The 16,718-nt window shown below is 39.0% G+C and overlaps 1 protein-coding gene across 2 annotated transcripts in view; it reads right to left on the bottom strand.

Moving 5' to 3' along the window:
- Window positions 1-675: 675 nt before the first annotated feature.
- Window positions 676-16,718, bottom strand: part of LOC141807999 (ephrin type-A receptor 6-like) — a 293,417-nt gene continuing 277,374 nt past the window's right edge. The window contains exons 13-17 of one of the 2 annotated variants that reach the window (XM_074694268.1): window positions 16,329-16,538; window positions 11,347-11,496; window positions 8,140-8,333; window positions 7,879-8,028; window positions 676-4,545 (exon numbers count right to left, since the gene is read on the bottom strand). In XM_074694268.1, the coding sequence (XP_074550369.1) occupies window positions 4,371-4,545; window positions 7,879-8,028; window positions 8,140-8,333; window positions 11,347-11,496; window positions 16,329-16,538 (879 nt within the window). In that variant the 3' untranslated portion in view covers window positions 676-4,370. Of the gene's footprint in view, window positions 4,548-7,878; window positions 8,029-8,139; window positions 8,334-11,346; window positions 11,497-16,328; window positions 16,539-16,718 lie in introns of both variants that reach the window. The other variant, XM_074694269.1, reaches the window with a different exon arrangement.

Here is a 16,718-nt window from a genome sequence, read left to right as displayed (position 1 = left end):
GCGCTGAGTTCGTGCTGTGAATTGTGTCACAAGCTGTGTCGCCGCCTGGGCATCCCAGCTTGTGACAGGTAATCCTATTAGGGTGAATTAAGCTCTGTGAACCACCCGGTGACCTCAGCATGGAGCGTGGAGCTTTCTTGGTTTCTCATCCTAAAGTTTTTGATGTAAAACTCAGACACCGTATGGTACAACGTCCTACTTTTCCCCAATTCCAGCCAAAAAATTGTTTTGTCAGGTTGTTTCGTCACCGAAAGACTGACAGTCAGTCATGGGGGTTACAGGAGAGTTGTCCTCAAATGACTGAGAACAACAGACGTACGCACAGATACTGAAATAGTTTAAGGAGGACGTACATTCCTAAGTCACCATAAACACTAACATACAAAGACTTTTTCATGTTGTTGAAATACAGCCTTGATGAGAAGAGTGGTTCATAGATGACACAGAAAGACTGTCAAATCAAAATCTGAAGCCTGATAATTCTTGGGATCTTGATTCTTCATGAGCCAGTTCTTGACTTCTTGCATGGTAAGGTTGGTTGCTGGTCAGTAGTCCAACAGCTCCATCTTTTGGCTAACCAAAGTGTGTACCACTTCATGAAAGTTACAAATAAATAAATAAAAAAAGCAGTCAACCACCAGAACTGTTAATCTTTATTTGCAAATAAATATCCGCTGTAACTGCCTCTTACAGTGTGCAAGATCTACAACATCTCTTTGGAAATTATAGAAAAATAAAATACAAGAATTATAAGTATACTTGTACTTTGTACAAAAGAACGTTCTAACATTGCTCAGCAGTAGAACATGCTAAACAAACAGCATCTGATATTTCTGTATTCTGTAAAGGTGTGAAGACCATGAGTGTGGGTGTGCATATGTTTAGGTTTTTGAGTGTTTTTACCCCTGAAGGCCTGGCTGCATAACTACATTGTGACCAAAAGGCACAGATCTCTAGATCCAGTTAGCCTTGGACAATAAACATTTTGCCTCAGTAAGTTAAAAAAAGTAAAGAAAAGGCAATGAGAATCGAAGAGCTGATGAGGGGCGGTGGCTTTCATGATGGGGGAAGATAACTCAGTTTAATGAATTTATCAACCATTCTGCAGTGATGTTCGCTCTGCCTGGAAAACCAACTGTAAGGCATTGTGTGTGTGAGTGTGTGAGTGTATGTGTGTGTTACTGTGTGTGTGTAGGTAATGTATGTAAGAATAGTGTATCATGAGGTATGATGCTGCTGTTTATGTTTGTTGTTCTTTTTCTATCTGCGTCCCTGTCCCCATCACACAAACTAAGACTAGTGCTCTTTAAACTTTTCCCATTGCTCAGCTTTAAGCTACGTCTGCTGCCTCTGACTCTATTAGCTATACTCTGCAGCCTTGCCTATTCACTTACAGACTTACCAAAAAAAAAAAGCCGAATTCAGTGGCAAACATATGACAACTTGACATCATCTACTGAAGATTCGATTCATTACACATGTTTATGTACACTTGTTTCTTAAACTTTCACCTGTGACACGACTATTTCACTGACTGCATTGTACCAACAGATCACAGCAGTATAACTTTGAGAGGTGTGCCCAGTTGATGCATTTTTTTTTCTCTCTGACATCTTGGATCACTTTATCCCAGGTGTGTTAACCACTGTTTTAATAAGTGTGTTTTGAGCAAAAAAACAAAAAAACAAAAAAAAACAAAAAACCCCATAAATAAATAAAATCATAAATAATTGCATTTGAAATAACTGTTAGTGCTGTAAAACCATTCAAGTCCATGTTAAGTTTTTAGATAATTTCCAACATACTATCTAAGCTCTGTGAAACATTCATACGTTGCAGTTTTTCCTCTGTTGGTTCGGCTCGTTTCTTGAAACAGAAATCACATTCCCAAAACAACATGGACAAAGCCCAGATACCACTTGGAAAATGCTCACTCATAATTGAATTTCTTGTTCATTTCATCAAATTGCAAATGTTTTAGTACATCTTTGCAAATGATAAAGTAGGGGAGACCAGGGACTGTTTAAACGCTTGCAATTGCTCCTATCAGGCACAAGTTATTGATTCACTCTGAACATGCGCTGTATAGTCCTTAGTCCACATGTGAAGCAGACATGGATACATTTGTGAGAGAAAACACAGTTTTGAGATAAGTGAGCATTTTTTGTTGCTAAAATTATTATTTTATAATATTTTTATAATATAAAAATATTATAAATATTATTATATAATATTATTTTTTATATTATTTTTGCTTTGCTTTCTTTCTTTCAGATTGTTTATGTTTTAGCTGTTAGCTGTAAGCCAAGCTAGCTCATTGCTAATGCACTCAGGGACAGTAGTAACAAACAGTGTTTTTTTTTTTTTTTTTTTTTTTTAAATTGTGGCCCTAATCCTCTGATGTACAGTTGTATTCTGTTAGCTACACAAAACCGAACAAAGTTCAGTACAGTCACTATTGCCAATGAAGGACTGGGGCTACCACTGAGAAGGGGACATGAGGGATATTTAATGGTCCTCTGCCACAGTAACCAAACATCTAAAGTTTTTGACTTACAGTGCTCACACAAAGCCAAAGGGACGATGTATTTTGGTGGCACTGACTGTTTATATGAGAAAGAAATTGAGTTTTGAAGCATGAGTGAACTGTTTCTGGAGAGATACGAGCTTCTGCAGGTGAGCCACGATGTTGTGATGAACTCTAATGAAGCGGCCACACCGGACACGCATTCGCAAAGACACGCATCGAGATTACATACAAAGTCAACGAAAAGACACGTTTGGACGCGGATCCGCCCCCAGGCGGGAGGTTGGATGCGTTTGGTGCGTTTGGGTCTTCAAACGCTTCTACACTCGAGTTGAGAATATTGAACTTTTGATGCAAATTCACCAATCAGCAATGACAACCCCCGACGTCATTGATTTGATAACATGTGATGCTCCCGCCACCTGCTCTGGCTCCAACCCCCCATGAAAGATGGAGGAGAAGTTTATTTTTTGCGGTGTGTTGACAGGTTTTAAAGGTAAGTTCTGCAGATATTCGTTTCCAGCTGGATTTGCGTGCACGGGTCATCACTAAGTCCAACTGTGTTTTTCTCAGTGGAGTTCTGTCGTAAAAGATGGAAGAGCCTCAGGGACGCCTACCTGAAAGAGAGGAGGAAGGAGCAGGAAAAAAGGAGTGGGGCAGCGGCAGAGCCAGGGAAAAGATGGAAGTTCTATGCCGTCCTCTCTTTAATTTGAGCCCCACAGCTTGTCAAAATAGTCCAGTGTCCCGCCTCGGGCGTAACGCGCGGGGCGTCACAGGCGTGATGCATGTTTAAATTAGCAAATTTGCATCTGGTGTGGCCGCAGCATAAGACTGTTTTTCTTAACGATCTTAGAATTTGGAGAATATAATTTATTTTTCAAGAAATGAGCCAAACCAATGGAGAAAAACCAAGACAGTGGAAACTGTACTTTTAGACAATGTTTACCATCCTGTCCCAAAACGCAGGCTTATCAAACAGCTGTAGGTCCACTGGTTGCTAAAAATGGTCGCCACAGCCTTGTATGGTAATTCATTTGAAGGCAATTAATTTCTGCTTGGATCAAATAAAACAAAGTGGATGGTGTGTCTGATAATCTCATGTAAATGTGTCATTGCATGACCCTTTAACCTATCTCTATCTGAGATACTGAGGTGACTGCATAATACTGTATTGCTGATTTGGATAAAAATCTTATATAAATAAAATCTTTTTCATAAGATCCAATTTACTAGAGCTTTCACATACAGGACTGCACATATATAGATATAAGGTTATGATAATAATTAGTGATTAATTGTCTATACACTTTTAAACATTCAGAGAAGCTCTATAACTTGCTTTCCACCTCTTTCTTCAAGTATTAGTGTGTCAGATTCTCTGGAGAGAGGATAAACTAAAGCAAAACAAATCATTCATCTGTGATAAATTATCAAACTCAAATACAGAAATCATTGGGAATACTTTTTCCCCCCTATCTTATCGATTGCACACCCGATAGCAGCTACATGAGCACATAACTCAGATTGGGAAAAAAAGGGTCAAAAGATTTAGTAGATTATGTTTGCAAATCTACATTTCTAGATATTGTTGCTTCATAGACAAAGTACTGCTGCTGCAACAAGGCATTACATTCCCCTAAGTCAGGGCCTAGGCCAGTCCTTTAAGTCTGTAATAGTCTGGCAGGACCAGGTATTCTGGGTAAGGGGTGTATAGTAGGAAAAAGTCTGTGACTACTGGATGTAATGAAGACCAGCGGGCAGTCTGCTGTGGAAATCTGTCTGAAGACCTCCTGGATGAGGAGCTGAGACGCAGGCACAGGCTGGAGACTGTCCGTTCACAGGGCTAGACTTCACTTCCATCTTGTCCATCTGTTTGTCCATTCCAGGCTGAGCCAAAGGTTGTCCTCATACATGGAAACCCTTCTCCTGTTCGTGAAGTAGCTGTAAGCGGAGGGTCTGTACGCTGCTGATAATCCGCCTCTGGTGGCCGATCAGCTCCACGCCAATACTCCTCACATCTCTAGGCCGAGAGCAGATTGACAGAAACAAGCAAACACACATGGAAACCACGTTACTCTCACTTTAGATTACTTTTATTTACTGGATTCATCCTCTGGTTTTTGAAAGGCACTGTCACGTGGTGTTCTTTGTGTTGAAATCTTTCTGGTTCCTGCTTTATCTTCATAGAATAACCCAGAGTCTGAGCACTTCCCTTTCCATTAAGAGTCATTCTACGCTTAATGACTCATACCTAGTGTTGGACTGCATGTTCTCACTTGTGTTTCTCTATTATTAAGTAGTTCTTGTAAAGTTTAGTTTTACCTCCTGTCACTATGTTTCCCTCCTGTTTTATTGCAGCTATTAGTTTCACCTGTGCCTTGTCTCACAGGTATTTACTATCTGGCTGTTTTCCAAACTAACTACTACACTAGCAGTGTCTATTGGCTAAAATTCAGTACGCAAAGCTTAAAGTATTATTAAGCAAGTGTGGAAGTATTACAAAAAAAAAAAAAAAGATTCTACCAACGGCATGAGGGGGAATGCAGATTTTGCTCTCAACCAAACTATAAGTAGAGTAGCAGGAGGTCACAGAAGAAAATCCAGCTACAGTTGAGCCCATGGAGTTTTGACAGTTTCACTGAGTTTGGAACGCTGATGTCAGGACCTTGGACAACAGATTTTTGAAGCCAGAGGATGTCTTAATTGACAAAGGACTTAAAAGTGAATGGCACAGGGCATGTTTGGAAGAGGTAAACAGAGATGGAAAGCACTTTAGTAGCTGGTGCAAAAAAGTGAAGGTGCCAGGTGCTTCCATACCATGTGCTCAAAATACCTTATGTATGCAACTAGTGGCAAAAAAGTTCTGTCATGACACGAGTCAGACGCACTGAATCTCACAACTCCTTTGCCAGGACCATCAGACACTGCTGAGTTACCTACATCAATGACCTGCTGGGTATGTTATCTAAAAAAACATGTGGCAACGTACATTGCAGAACTCGACTTGTCATTCACCAAATCTCAGCCACTCGTTAATCTATGTAAATGTAAATGTTGGCTAAATTGTGCCCTCCCTCCCACCCAAAAGCAAAAAAATCAGGCTCAGGATTATTTTTCACTTAAAGCTCTAAGTATGTAGGAGGCGGAAACTTGCAAAATCTGCAGTTTCCTGGTGTTCTACTGATTCAGGAAAATTTCTCAGTATCCCACAGACGAGTCTAAATGCCCCAGCTGGAAACACTGGCCTTCAATATGCAACACTCTATTTACTAATTAGCAAGGATGGCAAAAGTACCTGGATTCCTTACTTGAGTAGGAGTAAAATACCCATGTGAAAAAATGGCTTGAGTAAAAGTAAAAAGTTCTGATTCAAATATCTACTCAAGTAAATGTAAGAAGTACGGGCTCTGAATTGTACTCAAAAGTACTTGAAAAAGTAAAAATTATTCCCATTGCCTGATTCACCTACTGTAAAAACAGGATCATTTATATGGAAAATACTTTAGCAATGTTATTATTTGAACAAACACTACCTGCGTAGTGTCCTTTGGTTCGCACAAGACGCAACACATACGCCAGGAGTTGTTTTTAGAACTAACAAACTCTAAAAAAAGCTCTTTTAAATAAGGCCATGGGTGCTGCTCCTGTGACTGTGTGGGACCCTGACCGTTGTCCATTTCATGCAGCTGCTCGAACATTAGTGGTGTAATGTGTGGGCAGTGTGGTGACCTGCTCTGACACTGATGTGAAAAAACAAAAAATATATTTGCCCAGGCTTTATATTTAAAGTAACAAGCCTTTTTTGGGAAATGTAAGTAGAAAGTAGTGATACTTATGTTGAAAATGGAATTCAGTAAAAGTAAAAAGTCGTAAGAGGAATAAATACTTCTTAAAGTACAAAGTACCTGAAAAATCTAGCTAAGTACAGTAACAAAGTATATGCACTTCATTACTTGCCATCTCTGCTAATTAGTCTCATTCATGTCACACCTGTGCTAATCTAACACTTCAATTGTGTCAGAGTATGGACGAGGCCTCAGGTGACTTATACAGGTGTTAGGCATGACAAAAGAGAAGATACATTGATTTCCTGCTGTTTGACTAGGTCCAGATGCAAGTAAAAAGTGATCGGTTCCAATTTCATCAGCATTTTAGCGTTTGCACATTTTACAGGGCACCACAAACGCTGCACTGAGAAAATTCCCTAAACAAACAAACAAACAAAAAAACCCCACAAGACAGAAAAACAGAACATGTTTCCACACACTTGTTGGCTTTTCAATGTGCATCCTGGCATCATGAAACCAAAAGATACAAGAACACTTTTGATGGTGGTTTTTTCAATTCATTAGATCAGTATTTTGAGTGCTGTATTACACTACAGCAAGACAATTCTGGAGTTTTGTCAAAGCTGATAACTATTTTCCGTTAGTAGTTAGTGTTTAGTTCAGTTAGCTCCAGATTGTCTGGTACAGTGGCCAGTAGGTGTCAGCCGATCTGCAAACGCAACAACACACATGAAAAAGCCAATACACAATGGAAGCAGTCACTACTGAAGTTGAGAGGACAGTTATCCTAACGGATCCAGAAAAGTTGTGAAAGTAGGTAAATGATTATTTTCTTTTTTACCTTCAGCTATGATAAATATAGCTTTAATGCTAATGTTATTGACTCATAAAGCTAAACATAAGATGACATATTTTTCTGGTACATAACAACTAATCACTACTTTTCTGTGTCCGTTAAGGTAACTAACCTCTGTTAACTTCCGTTGTGCTGTAGTGTTTGCATCCATGTTTTTTCTCTTGCATTCCTGTTGTGGCTTTTGCAAATCGTCTGACACCCACTGTCCACCGTAGTGTGGCCCATTACTAGCAACATAGAAGCAACGGACATGCTCTAAATCTCTTTCCTCAATACACTTTAGACTGTGCATTTTAGACCTTGTGTCACTCTCAAGATAGTATTGTCATAACCACCCAACCATGATACTTACCTTACTTATGTTCTGTTATTTTTAATAGTTATTTGACAGAGACGATGTACAACACAACTGCCCAGCCAAAGCTCACTTAAAAGCCTAAAATACATCAGAAGTCCCTGTGCAGGAAAATCTAAAACACATACAATCTAGCATCCTGCATACAACATCCTGCACATACTGCATCATCTAGAGTGCATGTTGGGAAATGTATCTCAGATTAGTGATGTAAAACATCAACAGGAGCATCCACTGTTTTACAGACCCACCCCTGTTAAAGGTCGCTGCCACTGCAAATTGGTCACATTCTTATTTACTTATTTAGTTCAGCATTTTAAATGGTGGTAACAATTTTTCCTATGATACTCACTCAATACTCATCCTGGCCACAGAATCGATTGTGCTGTAGCCTGCTGCCATGAAATTGCTCTTGTATTGACTCATCTTAATGGAGTCCAGCCAGTCGCCGATGGAGATGAACATTGGGTAGTCCATTTCTTCCCCTGGTGATTCTGGCAAACTGAAAAAATAAAGAAAAATTATAAACAACTGATAAACCCTTTTTATAACACGCATCACTGTTTTTGTTTTTTCTGATTAATGCAGCACAGCTTAAAACTCAGTGCTTTACCTCTGAAGGTCCTCTACCAAGGGCAGTAGGCTACTTGGGTTACGGATCAGTTTGTCCAAGAAGGAAACGACATCGGTGAACTTAGGCCGATGACTCCTGTCTTTCTGCCAACAGTGCAGCATGAGCTGGTGCAGGGCGACTGGGCAGCCCATGGGTGCAGGCAGCCGGTAGCCCTCTTCAATGGACAAGATCACCTACAGAGACAGTTCAATGTCAACACCAGAGGATTCCAAAATGTGGAAGCTGCTGTTTAGACTTTCATTCAGACTTTAATACAGACTATACCTGGGGTTAAAGTGGCCCAGGCTAGATTATACCCCAGGATACTTGGGCCTAAGCCAGTCTTTAGCTGGGGTATATTTTGGCCGGGGCCCTTTATACTACAGTGGCTGAGAAGTGCAAAAATAAATAAATAAATAAATAAATAAATTACCAAGTTTGAATCATTTTTACATTTTACATTTTACAAATCATTTTCACAATCAAAAAAAAAACTAATTTTAATTAACTGAACACTTTTACAAAGGACAAAACAATTCTACGAGCTGCAAAACCATGAAAATTTTGTTTTGATATAAAGGATGTCAAAGGCTGGATGTCAAAACTTGTGCTGTTAATGATGAAAAAAAAAGACATCCTCATCATTGGCTCCCAGCACATGATAAATGACCTGCTGCCATCTGCTGGTACCTTGTCTTATATAACAGCTGTTGCAATAGTGCAAAGTGACTTGAAATTTGAATGACTTTCAACCAAACTTCAATCTTGTTTTTATCACTTGAGAAATATTACTAAATCTAGATCCATTTTAAGTTCGAAGGACACTGAGACACTTTGATGCCTGTTCTTATTATATTAGATTATATTACCTATCTTATTATCACCAATTGATTCATATTCCACACAAGCCAAAGATCATATCAGATTCACTATGTCACAATATATTGGTCAGGGAATGAACTTCTCATTAATATATACATATATAACTTAGTTATAGCTCTTGTGTGTACTATACTCAAATTTACAATCTCCACTTAATGTAACATCTGTAAGAATGCTAAACACATAAAAACAATCTGTTTGTATAATTGTTAATTCATTCAGGCAGTAAGGGGTTAAATGCTGTTATATCCTCTCGACTAGATGATTACAACTGTTTTTTACCTGCCTAAGCCAGAGAGACATCAGTCGTCTACAGTTTGTCCAAAACTCTGCTGCCAGGCTTTAAACCAAAGATGTGAGCACATTACCCCAATTTTATCCCCCGTACACTGGCTTCTTGTGTGTTTTAGAATTAATTTTAAGATTGACTTCTACTGACTTCTTTAAAGCTCTTCATGGCCTCACACCTTTTAACACCTTATGCGCCTTTGTGTCCAGGTACTTTGGGCAGAGGTCTTTTAAATGTGCCTTTGGACGGCGACTTAAAGTGGCTGTGAGGAGTTTGAAAGTGACCTTAAAAAAGTCTCCCTTCTAGATATACGCCTGATTGTAATCCCCACTTTAAAATGAGATTATCAGCACCAATATTACAGGTTATTTTGAAATGCTGCCTCCTAGCTTCCCGAACAGGTCGAGCAGGACCAGATTGGTTTATGGCACATCTAAGTCTCTGACTGGCTGACAAAGTTTAGAAGTGAGAAGTGAGATCTAGTTTTCTTTGCTTTAAAACAGTTTCTGTGATTAATTTTGTAGTGATGGTGGACACTGGAGCCTAACTGTCAGACAGAAAAATGTCAGAAAAGCAGAAGAAAGCAAAACAGGAGAGAGATAGAGCACGAGCTAAAGGCTGAAAGAGCTAATCTGTTTGTGCTAATGTTGATTCCAACCCACAGTTAGCAGTTATTCTGCAGTGGTCTGTTCAAACTTGAGAGTCTATCAATAAAATGAAGAGTGAGGTTACGTTAGCTCTGATTGGTAGATGACTGGCAGGACATGACCAGAATTCACTAACGCTACACATTACAGACATGTCTTAGAGGATCGAGCTGTCAGCGCTATGCATGGATGGATAGTAAAACTTAAGTTTTTGATTTCTAATACTTACATTTTTTTTTACCTTAAGAAAGAAATATACAAAGAGTATCAAGACTTGATATTCTATTATGTTTCTATTTTTTTATCTGTTCTCGTTTGCTTCCTGGTTTTACTGGAATATTGATTGCTTTGTTGTTTTAGCTGCCTGTAAAGTATCTAGTAACTTTGATTTGAAAAGTGCTATATAAATAAAGATTATAATTCAAATTAAAAATTTCCTTAGCCTCCTCCTTAGCAACTTACAGTCTATTATTTGTAGGAAAAATCAGTTTGAGCTTGGTCTTTAATTTATTTTTCTAACTCTTTTAAATCTAATCAATCAGCAGAGGCTCACAGTGTTTATGTGCTGGCACTCATACAGTGGATCTGTGGGATATCTGTGAGTCAGTGGGAGAAGAGATCCATGTATCTGTTGTAAGAAGCTGTGGTCAGGGTCTGACCAGAAGAAGATAGCTTTTGGCTGGTTTTGTGACTAGGCCAGCCGTTTACCTTGGACAGCATTTATAAGCAATTTCCAAACAGCACAAATCCGCCCCAAACCCTTGGACCTAGATGCGCATGTGGGGCTGTATGTGTAAAGCTGTGTATAAGGCTGTGTGTAAGGGGTTGAAGGGATTACGGTGGAGCTTTCACACTCAGCGGAGAGAGGGATGGATCTGCTCCCTTCGTGGCCCTTCCAATCCCTGACCACAGCACAGGGATCAGCAGGGTTGCTCCAACGCACTGAATCCTCGGCTTTAAACTCCCCGTCTACCGGACTGAAGTCCTTTGAACCTCTGACCTTTACTGCTCTCTCCCTTTTCCTCTCACTCATCTTTTTCTTCCTTTTGGTGTATCTCAGCAGCGTTTCTGTTGCTCCCCTCCCCCTTCTCAGAGGCAGCCTCTTTTTGATGTGAGAAAACAGTCAGGGAGCAGGTTAGAGGGCTGCAACTTTCACTGATATATTGAAAAGCAAACTCAGAATTTACTCAGTGGAGCAAGACTTGAATTGAAAAGTCAATGTTGTAGTCTGAGGATAGACAGCTCTGTTTGTGAGGGGATATTTTAGAAAACAGCACATGAACTGAAACTCAAAATCAAACCAAAGTCTGTGGTTAGTTCCTCCAAGGTACAAGTGCTTAATATTACATGACCGACACTAGTCACCTTGGAGAAAACAGTGATACTCACATCCTGATTGGACATCTCCCAGTACGGCCGCTCCCCATACGACATCACTTCCCACATGACGATGCCGTAACTCCAGGCGTCACTGGCTGAGGAGAATTTCCTGTATGAGATGGCCTCAGGAGCAGTCCATCGGATGGGTATCTTGCCACCCTGTTCAAACAAAAAGAGCAAGTCATTGTGACATTCTCTGGTCTTAAAAATGTGATTTTATTTCATGTAAGCCTTCTGCTCAGTGGTTCAGAATATATTTCAGAAGCTTTAACTCAGCAAATGTTACCTACTAGCAAAAATCCAGCTAAAAGATGGTACCAAAAACACACCACTTTTAACATTACATACACACTGCCATCTGAGTGCTTCAGCTCCTTGTTGTTGTTGTTGTTGTTTTGTCTTTTTTTTATTCTCTTTTTAGTTCTCTTTTTATTTGGAGCTGGTCATTACTTTTTATAACTCATGTCTTGTCCATTGACACCAAACTGGTCATGTTTGCAATGGTGTTTTTCCTGTTTTCTTTCTTTTTTTTTTTTCTTCTTTTTTTTGCTCCTGTGTGTCCGGAGTATGGAGGACCAAAACTGCCAAATTTATAAATTAAAAGAAAAGTGAAAACAAAATTTGAAAAATATATATACATGAGTAAATAAATGAATAAGTTAATAAAAGTAAAAAAACCCACACACAAATAAATGTGGAAATATAATTATATATCAATAAATAACTAAATAAAAGCGCTCTACCCTCATGTTTATTTATTTTGCATAGTTTGCACATGGGATTTGAGCTGTTAGCATCCTTGCTAGAGTTTTTTTCTGTGAGCTGAGTAAAGGAAGACAAGGACGACATGCTGGTGCTGCGGTGTGAGGTAAAAAGTAACAACATCGACCTGTCCCTCCAACCATCGTTATTGGAAATGTAAGATCTATCTCTAATAAGAAGGACAAGCTAGCTGTGCTAACCCAGCACCAGAGGGGATACCAGGAGACAGAGTAGCGTCATGCTACACACATGGCTAACAGAGCTAACACTGGTTATGAACACCATACTGGAAGAACTTCACCTGCTGTGAGCAGACAGGATCCAGGAGACAGAGACTGAACAGACTGCTGAAGAAGCTCAGTCCTGGACCCTGTGGAGGTGGAGGCTGACTGGAGAATGAGGCCAAGCTGTTGTCTCTGAAGGACATTTTTTTGTTGACATTTCTTATATTATTCTATTTATAAATTCTTGAATTATTTGCACTATACACTTTCTTGTTTTTCTGCCGTGACTCTGAATTTCCATTTGGGGATTAACAAAGTACATTCTATTCTGTTCTATTCTATGATTCTGGGTCAAAAAGTAGTGTGTTTATAATTTTTCACACACATTTTTCTTCTTCTCTTGTCCCCTTTCCTTTCTCCTCACCTCACATCAACTTTCGCTTTGCTCTCAGCTGATTTCAGTGACAATCTTTTGCAGAGAGCTTAGACTCAGACATGTTGAAGCTCTGAACACAGACCTGCCTTTGCACAGTAACCCCAGCACAAACCCGGAAATGAAGGTCACCGTGGGCTCAAAAAGAATTACAGTGCATCATCTTTTCAGCACAATAGTTTTTGAGGCTAAGCTCCCGCTACCTTGGTCAACTCCTTTTTCTCTGCCTGGTCTCAAAATTAAAGGCCTGGGGAATTCCATCAGCCTTATCAAGTTGGAAAAGAGAGAAGCATCTGTTTCCTGATGCCTCAAATTTATATATCTCAGTTTGTACAATCACTGAATGAAAAGTGTTCTAGCTTTAGTAGCTTTGATTCCAAATGCCTCTTTACACAACATCTAGGATTTGGGATACAAATGAGTTTGCTATGAAGAATTAAAATGATTAAGTGTTGGTGAAGAACAACAAACTGTTTGTGTTGATGCATCTCTGTGTTGCAGTTTTGTCGCCCAGTTTCATTTCTGATGTGTTGTGACAGAGGAGGGTTGGGAATGTGTGTGTTGGTGCATCACACGTCTCTGTTTTTTTGTTATGGAAGATAAAAAAAGAGACCCGCCATGGACCAGGTGGTAGGGAGTGTCTCATCAGCTCTCAGCTCATCTCTGTAAATTGAGTTGTTATTAACTGGCTCTCCGCTCCTGTCTTTCATGGTTCCAGACTTTTAACTCTGCTTCTAATTAGGTTCTCTCAAAAAGCCAGAGACAAACTGGCCAAATGACAGTGAATCTGACTAATCTTGGAGAGTCAGACTTTATCACGCTATCACTGCTGTGGGGCTCGCAGTAATGACTGCACTGCTATAAGTTATCTATTTGGAATACTTACTCTAAAATCCAATCTGGTGGCTGTCTTTATAATGATGTTTTTTTTTGTAAAATAAATAAATGGAACAGTGTATAAAAACACAGTTAGTTACCTCCTCCATACTGCACTGGAGGCCAAACAATCATAACTATGAGGATAGAAACCCTTTGAGACAAATGTTAGGGACAGTTGTTAACTTGAAATGCAAATAGTAAATATTCCAGACAGTGTGTGCACATCTTGATATTCCTACTCTCAATAAATTGAGTGTTTAAATGCCGGGGTTCCCAAGTTTTCCTGCCCAAGATTCCAAAATTAGCTGATTGGCAACCTCCTTCTATGTGAAAACTACAATGGAGGCTGCTATTCACCTGATTAGTATGAAAGGATATTCAAGACAAAATTTTGTTTTTTTTTTCTAATGTAGTAATTGTTGGGTTGATTGCTGAATGGCGCACACACCGCCACCTGCTGTTGAAGATGAGGTACAACCAAGGTGTTCTCATTTCCATTTCATGTTGGTCTTTTCCTTTTCATTTGGATGATGTCACACATTGTGCTTGTTTAAGTAATAAAAATGTAATTTCTTTATTGCATTTTCATTTTCATGTTTGCATTTTCATTAGAATTATGTCCAGTAGTTAGAAGACCATTTCTTTCTTCCTTTTTGTATTTCGATAATGTCACATAAAGTGCAGTCTTGAAGATGAAAGTGATAATTGATTATTTGATTTTTAATTCCATTTTGTCTCAAATAATGTGCCTATATTCTTGAAATGAAAATGTATTTCCTGTATTGCCCTCTCATTTTCATGTTTGCATTTTTGTTTTAATTTTGTCTCAAATATGTTGCCATAGATTGTGACCACGTTAAAGAAAAACAACAGCAAAAAAAAAAAGTTATTAGAATAAAGTCACAAGTTTATGAAAAAACAGTCATGAATTTAAAAAGTCGTAAATTTATGAAATTTGACCTATTATCTTAGTCTATATCTGTAGGCTTACAGAAGATCTAAGAAATGGGCTGAAAAATGCAAGATAACATGTAAAATAATTTTGATGATGCCACCCCTATCCTGGGTGACATTATTTAATACTGTTATTTAATATTTCTGTGTCATATTTTATCAGTGCTGCAATTTGCAGACATGTCATTGGAACAAGAACCGCTCTGTACATAGGACAACACAAGTTCCCCAGCACTGAGGACGGCTCGTTAAGAGGAATATACGTTGATAGCTCTCAGTCTGCCTTGCTGTGATTGGAGGTGGAGATTTATTAAAAAAATGTTCCAATGATAAGATATTGATTGGGGAACGACCAATCTGTGAATATCTTTCTAATGCTATCAGAGTTCTTATCAAAGCCCCAGTTTCTTCGCACAATCCAGCATAACATCGTCATAAGTATAATCACACTTGATTTCAGGATGAATACGAACTGTGGAAGCAGAGCCCTCATAATTCTTCTGACTTTTGGGTTTTAAGCAGGAGGTGTCAGAAAAGTTAGAAGTTACATTGTTAAAAGATGGAACAGTTCCTTATTTGTGAAACCTAATCTAAAGTATAACTTCACAAGTTACTCCACGCTGCTCAGTTTAGAACAGGTGCTCTCCTGATAGCCTGTAGCTACGAGTTAAATTTATGGCTTTATTCTGGTAAACTTTTGAGATTAATCTTGAAAAGTACAACAACAACAAAACCTAAGGTGAAATAAAGTCATTTAAATGAATGAAACTAACCCAACCTATGTGCTGATGTTGACATGATTGTGAAATTATTTTGCCTTTTTCTGGATTAGTCCACTCTGGGGTCTCAGGGCAGCAAAGAAGTGCAGAAATGTGTAAAAATTTGCTTTCACTTTTGGTTTTATATTTTTACAAAACTGTATAATATGTGGCATAGTAATTAGTCTAAGGGACATCTTTAGTAACTGCTGTTTTAGAGGAGCAAAGAGCAGCATGTCAGTGTTGTGTCAAAGGTTTTGAAGGCAAATAAAATGGTAATACAAGTCTGGGTCTAAAAAAAAGTTTAACTGATGGTTTAATGCTCTACATTCAATTCATGGACCAAAATGATGCTAACATATTATTCAAAGCTCTTCTTCTGGTCTGCTCTGCTTGACAAAGACACCTGGTGCTTCCAGCCCAGCGCAGCTCCAAATCACTAGCCAGACTCTTCTCCTCTGTTGTGCCCAAATAGTGCTAATAGTAAAAAATTACCTAACTGTACAATCAGCAGAGTCCTTTTCTACTTTTAAGAGATGTCTGAAAACTCATCTGTTCAGGGAACACTTGTGCACTTAAGCTGACCCTTCTCCTCTTTGTCCTCAGGGGTAGAATGAGTCAGTAGGTTTAAGACTCAGCTTTTGTGATTTTTAGCACTACAACTGAATGTTGTTGACGATTGAAGTATACTGTTGCAGCAATTAATTTGGGTTTGTTGGGTTTTAATTATTGACCCCTCCCCACAAACCAAAAAAACAAAAACCAAAAAAACCCCCCAAAAAAACTTGCACTTAATGGCAGCATCTGCAGCCTAATAACTTGTAGCACTGTTGTCGCACTAGCTAGGTTTTCCTTCTGTCTAAATTCTTGCTTATGTTGTAAGTCGCTTTGGACAAAAGCGTCAGTTAAATGAAATGAAACTGTAATATTAAACTTCATCGTTATAGGAGTTTAACTGCATGGTTTTCATGCCAGGCATACCGTCGTTGTATAAGCAGCTTCTGGGTCGTCCTCCAGGACCCGGGACAGGCCAAAGTCTGACACTTTACACACCAGGTTACTGTTGACTAAGATGTTTCGAGCTGCCAGGTCTCGGTGAACATAACCCATGTCTGAGAGGTACTTCATGCCTGAGGCGATCCCACGCAGCATACCAACCAACTGGATGACAGTGAAGTGACCATCGTGTTGCTGACAGGGAAGAGGAAGAAGGAAAAAGTGAGAGTCTAGAGTTGCTGAAGCATATAGTTCAGTCACAGTTCAGTGATATAAAAGGAAAAGATTTTCCAGCATTTGTTTAGCAAATATGCTTATTTTTATGTGGAAAACCAAAAAAGTATCACAGAGGCCACATGAAGACATAATTACGCT

This window comes from Halichoeres trimaculatus, unplaced genomic scaffold (assembly GCF_033239565.1).
Source record: "Halichoeres trimaculatus isolate MK-OKI-2021-1 unplaced genomic scaffold, fHalTri1.1 fHalTri1_scaffold_19, whole genome shotgun sequence".
NCBI classification, from domain to species: Eukaryota; Metazoa; Chordata; class Actinopteri; order Labriformes; family Labridae; genus Halichoeres; species Halichoeres trimaculatus.
The sequence above is the reverse complement of the archived record's forward strand: the minus strand, read 5'-3'. Positions and strand labels throughout refer to the sequence as shown.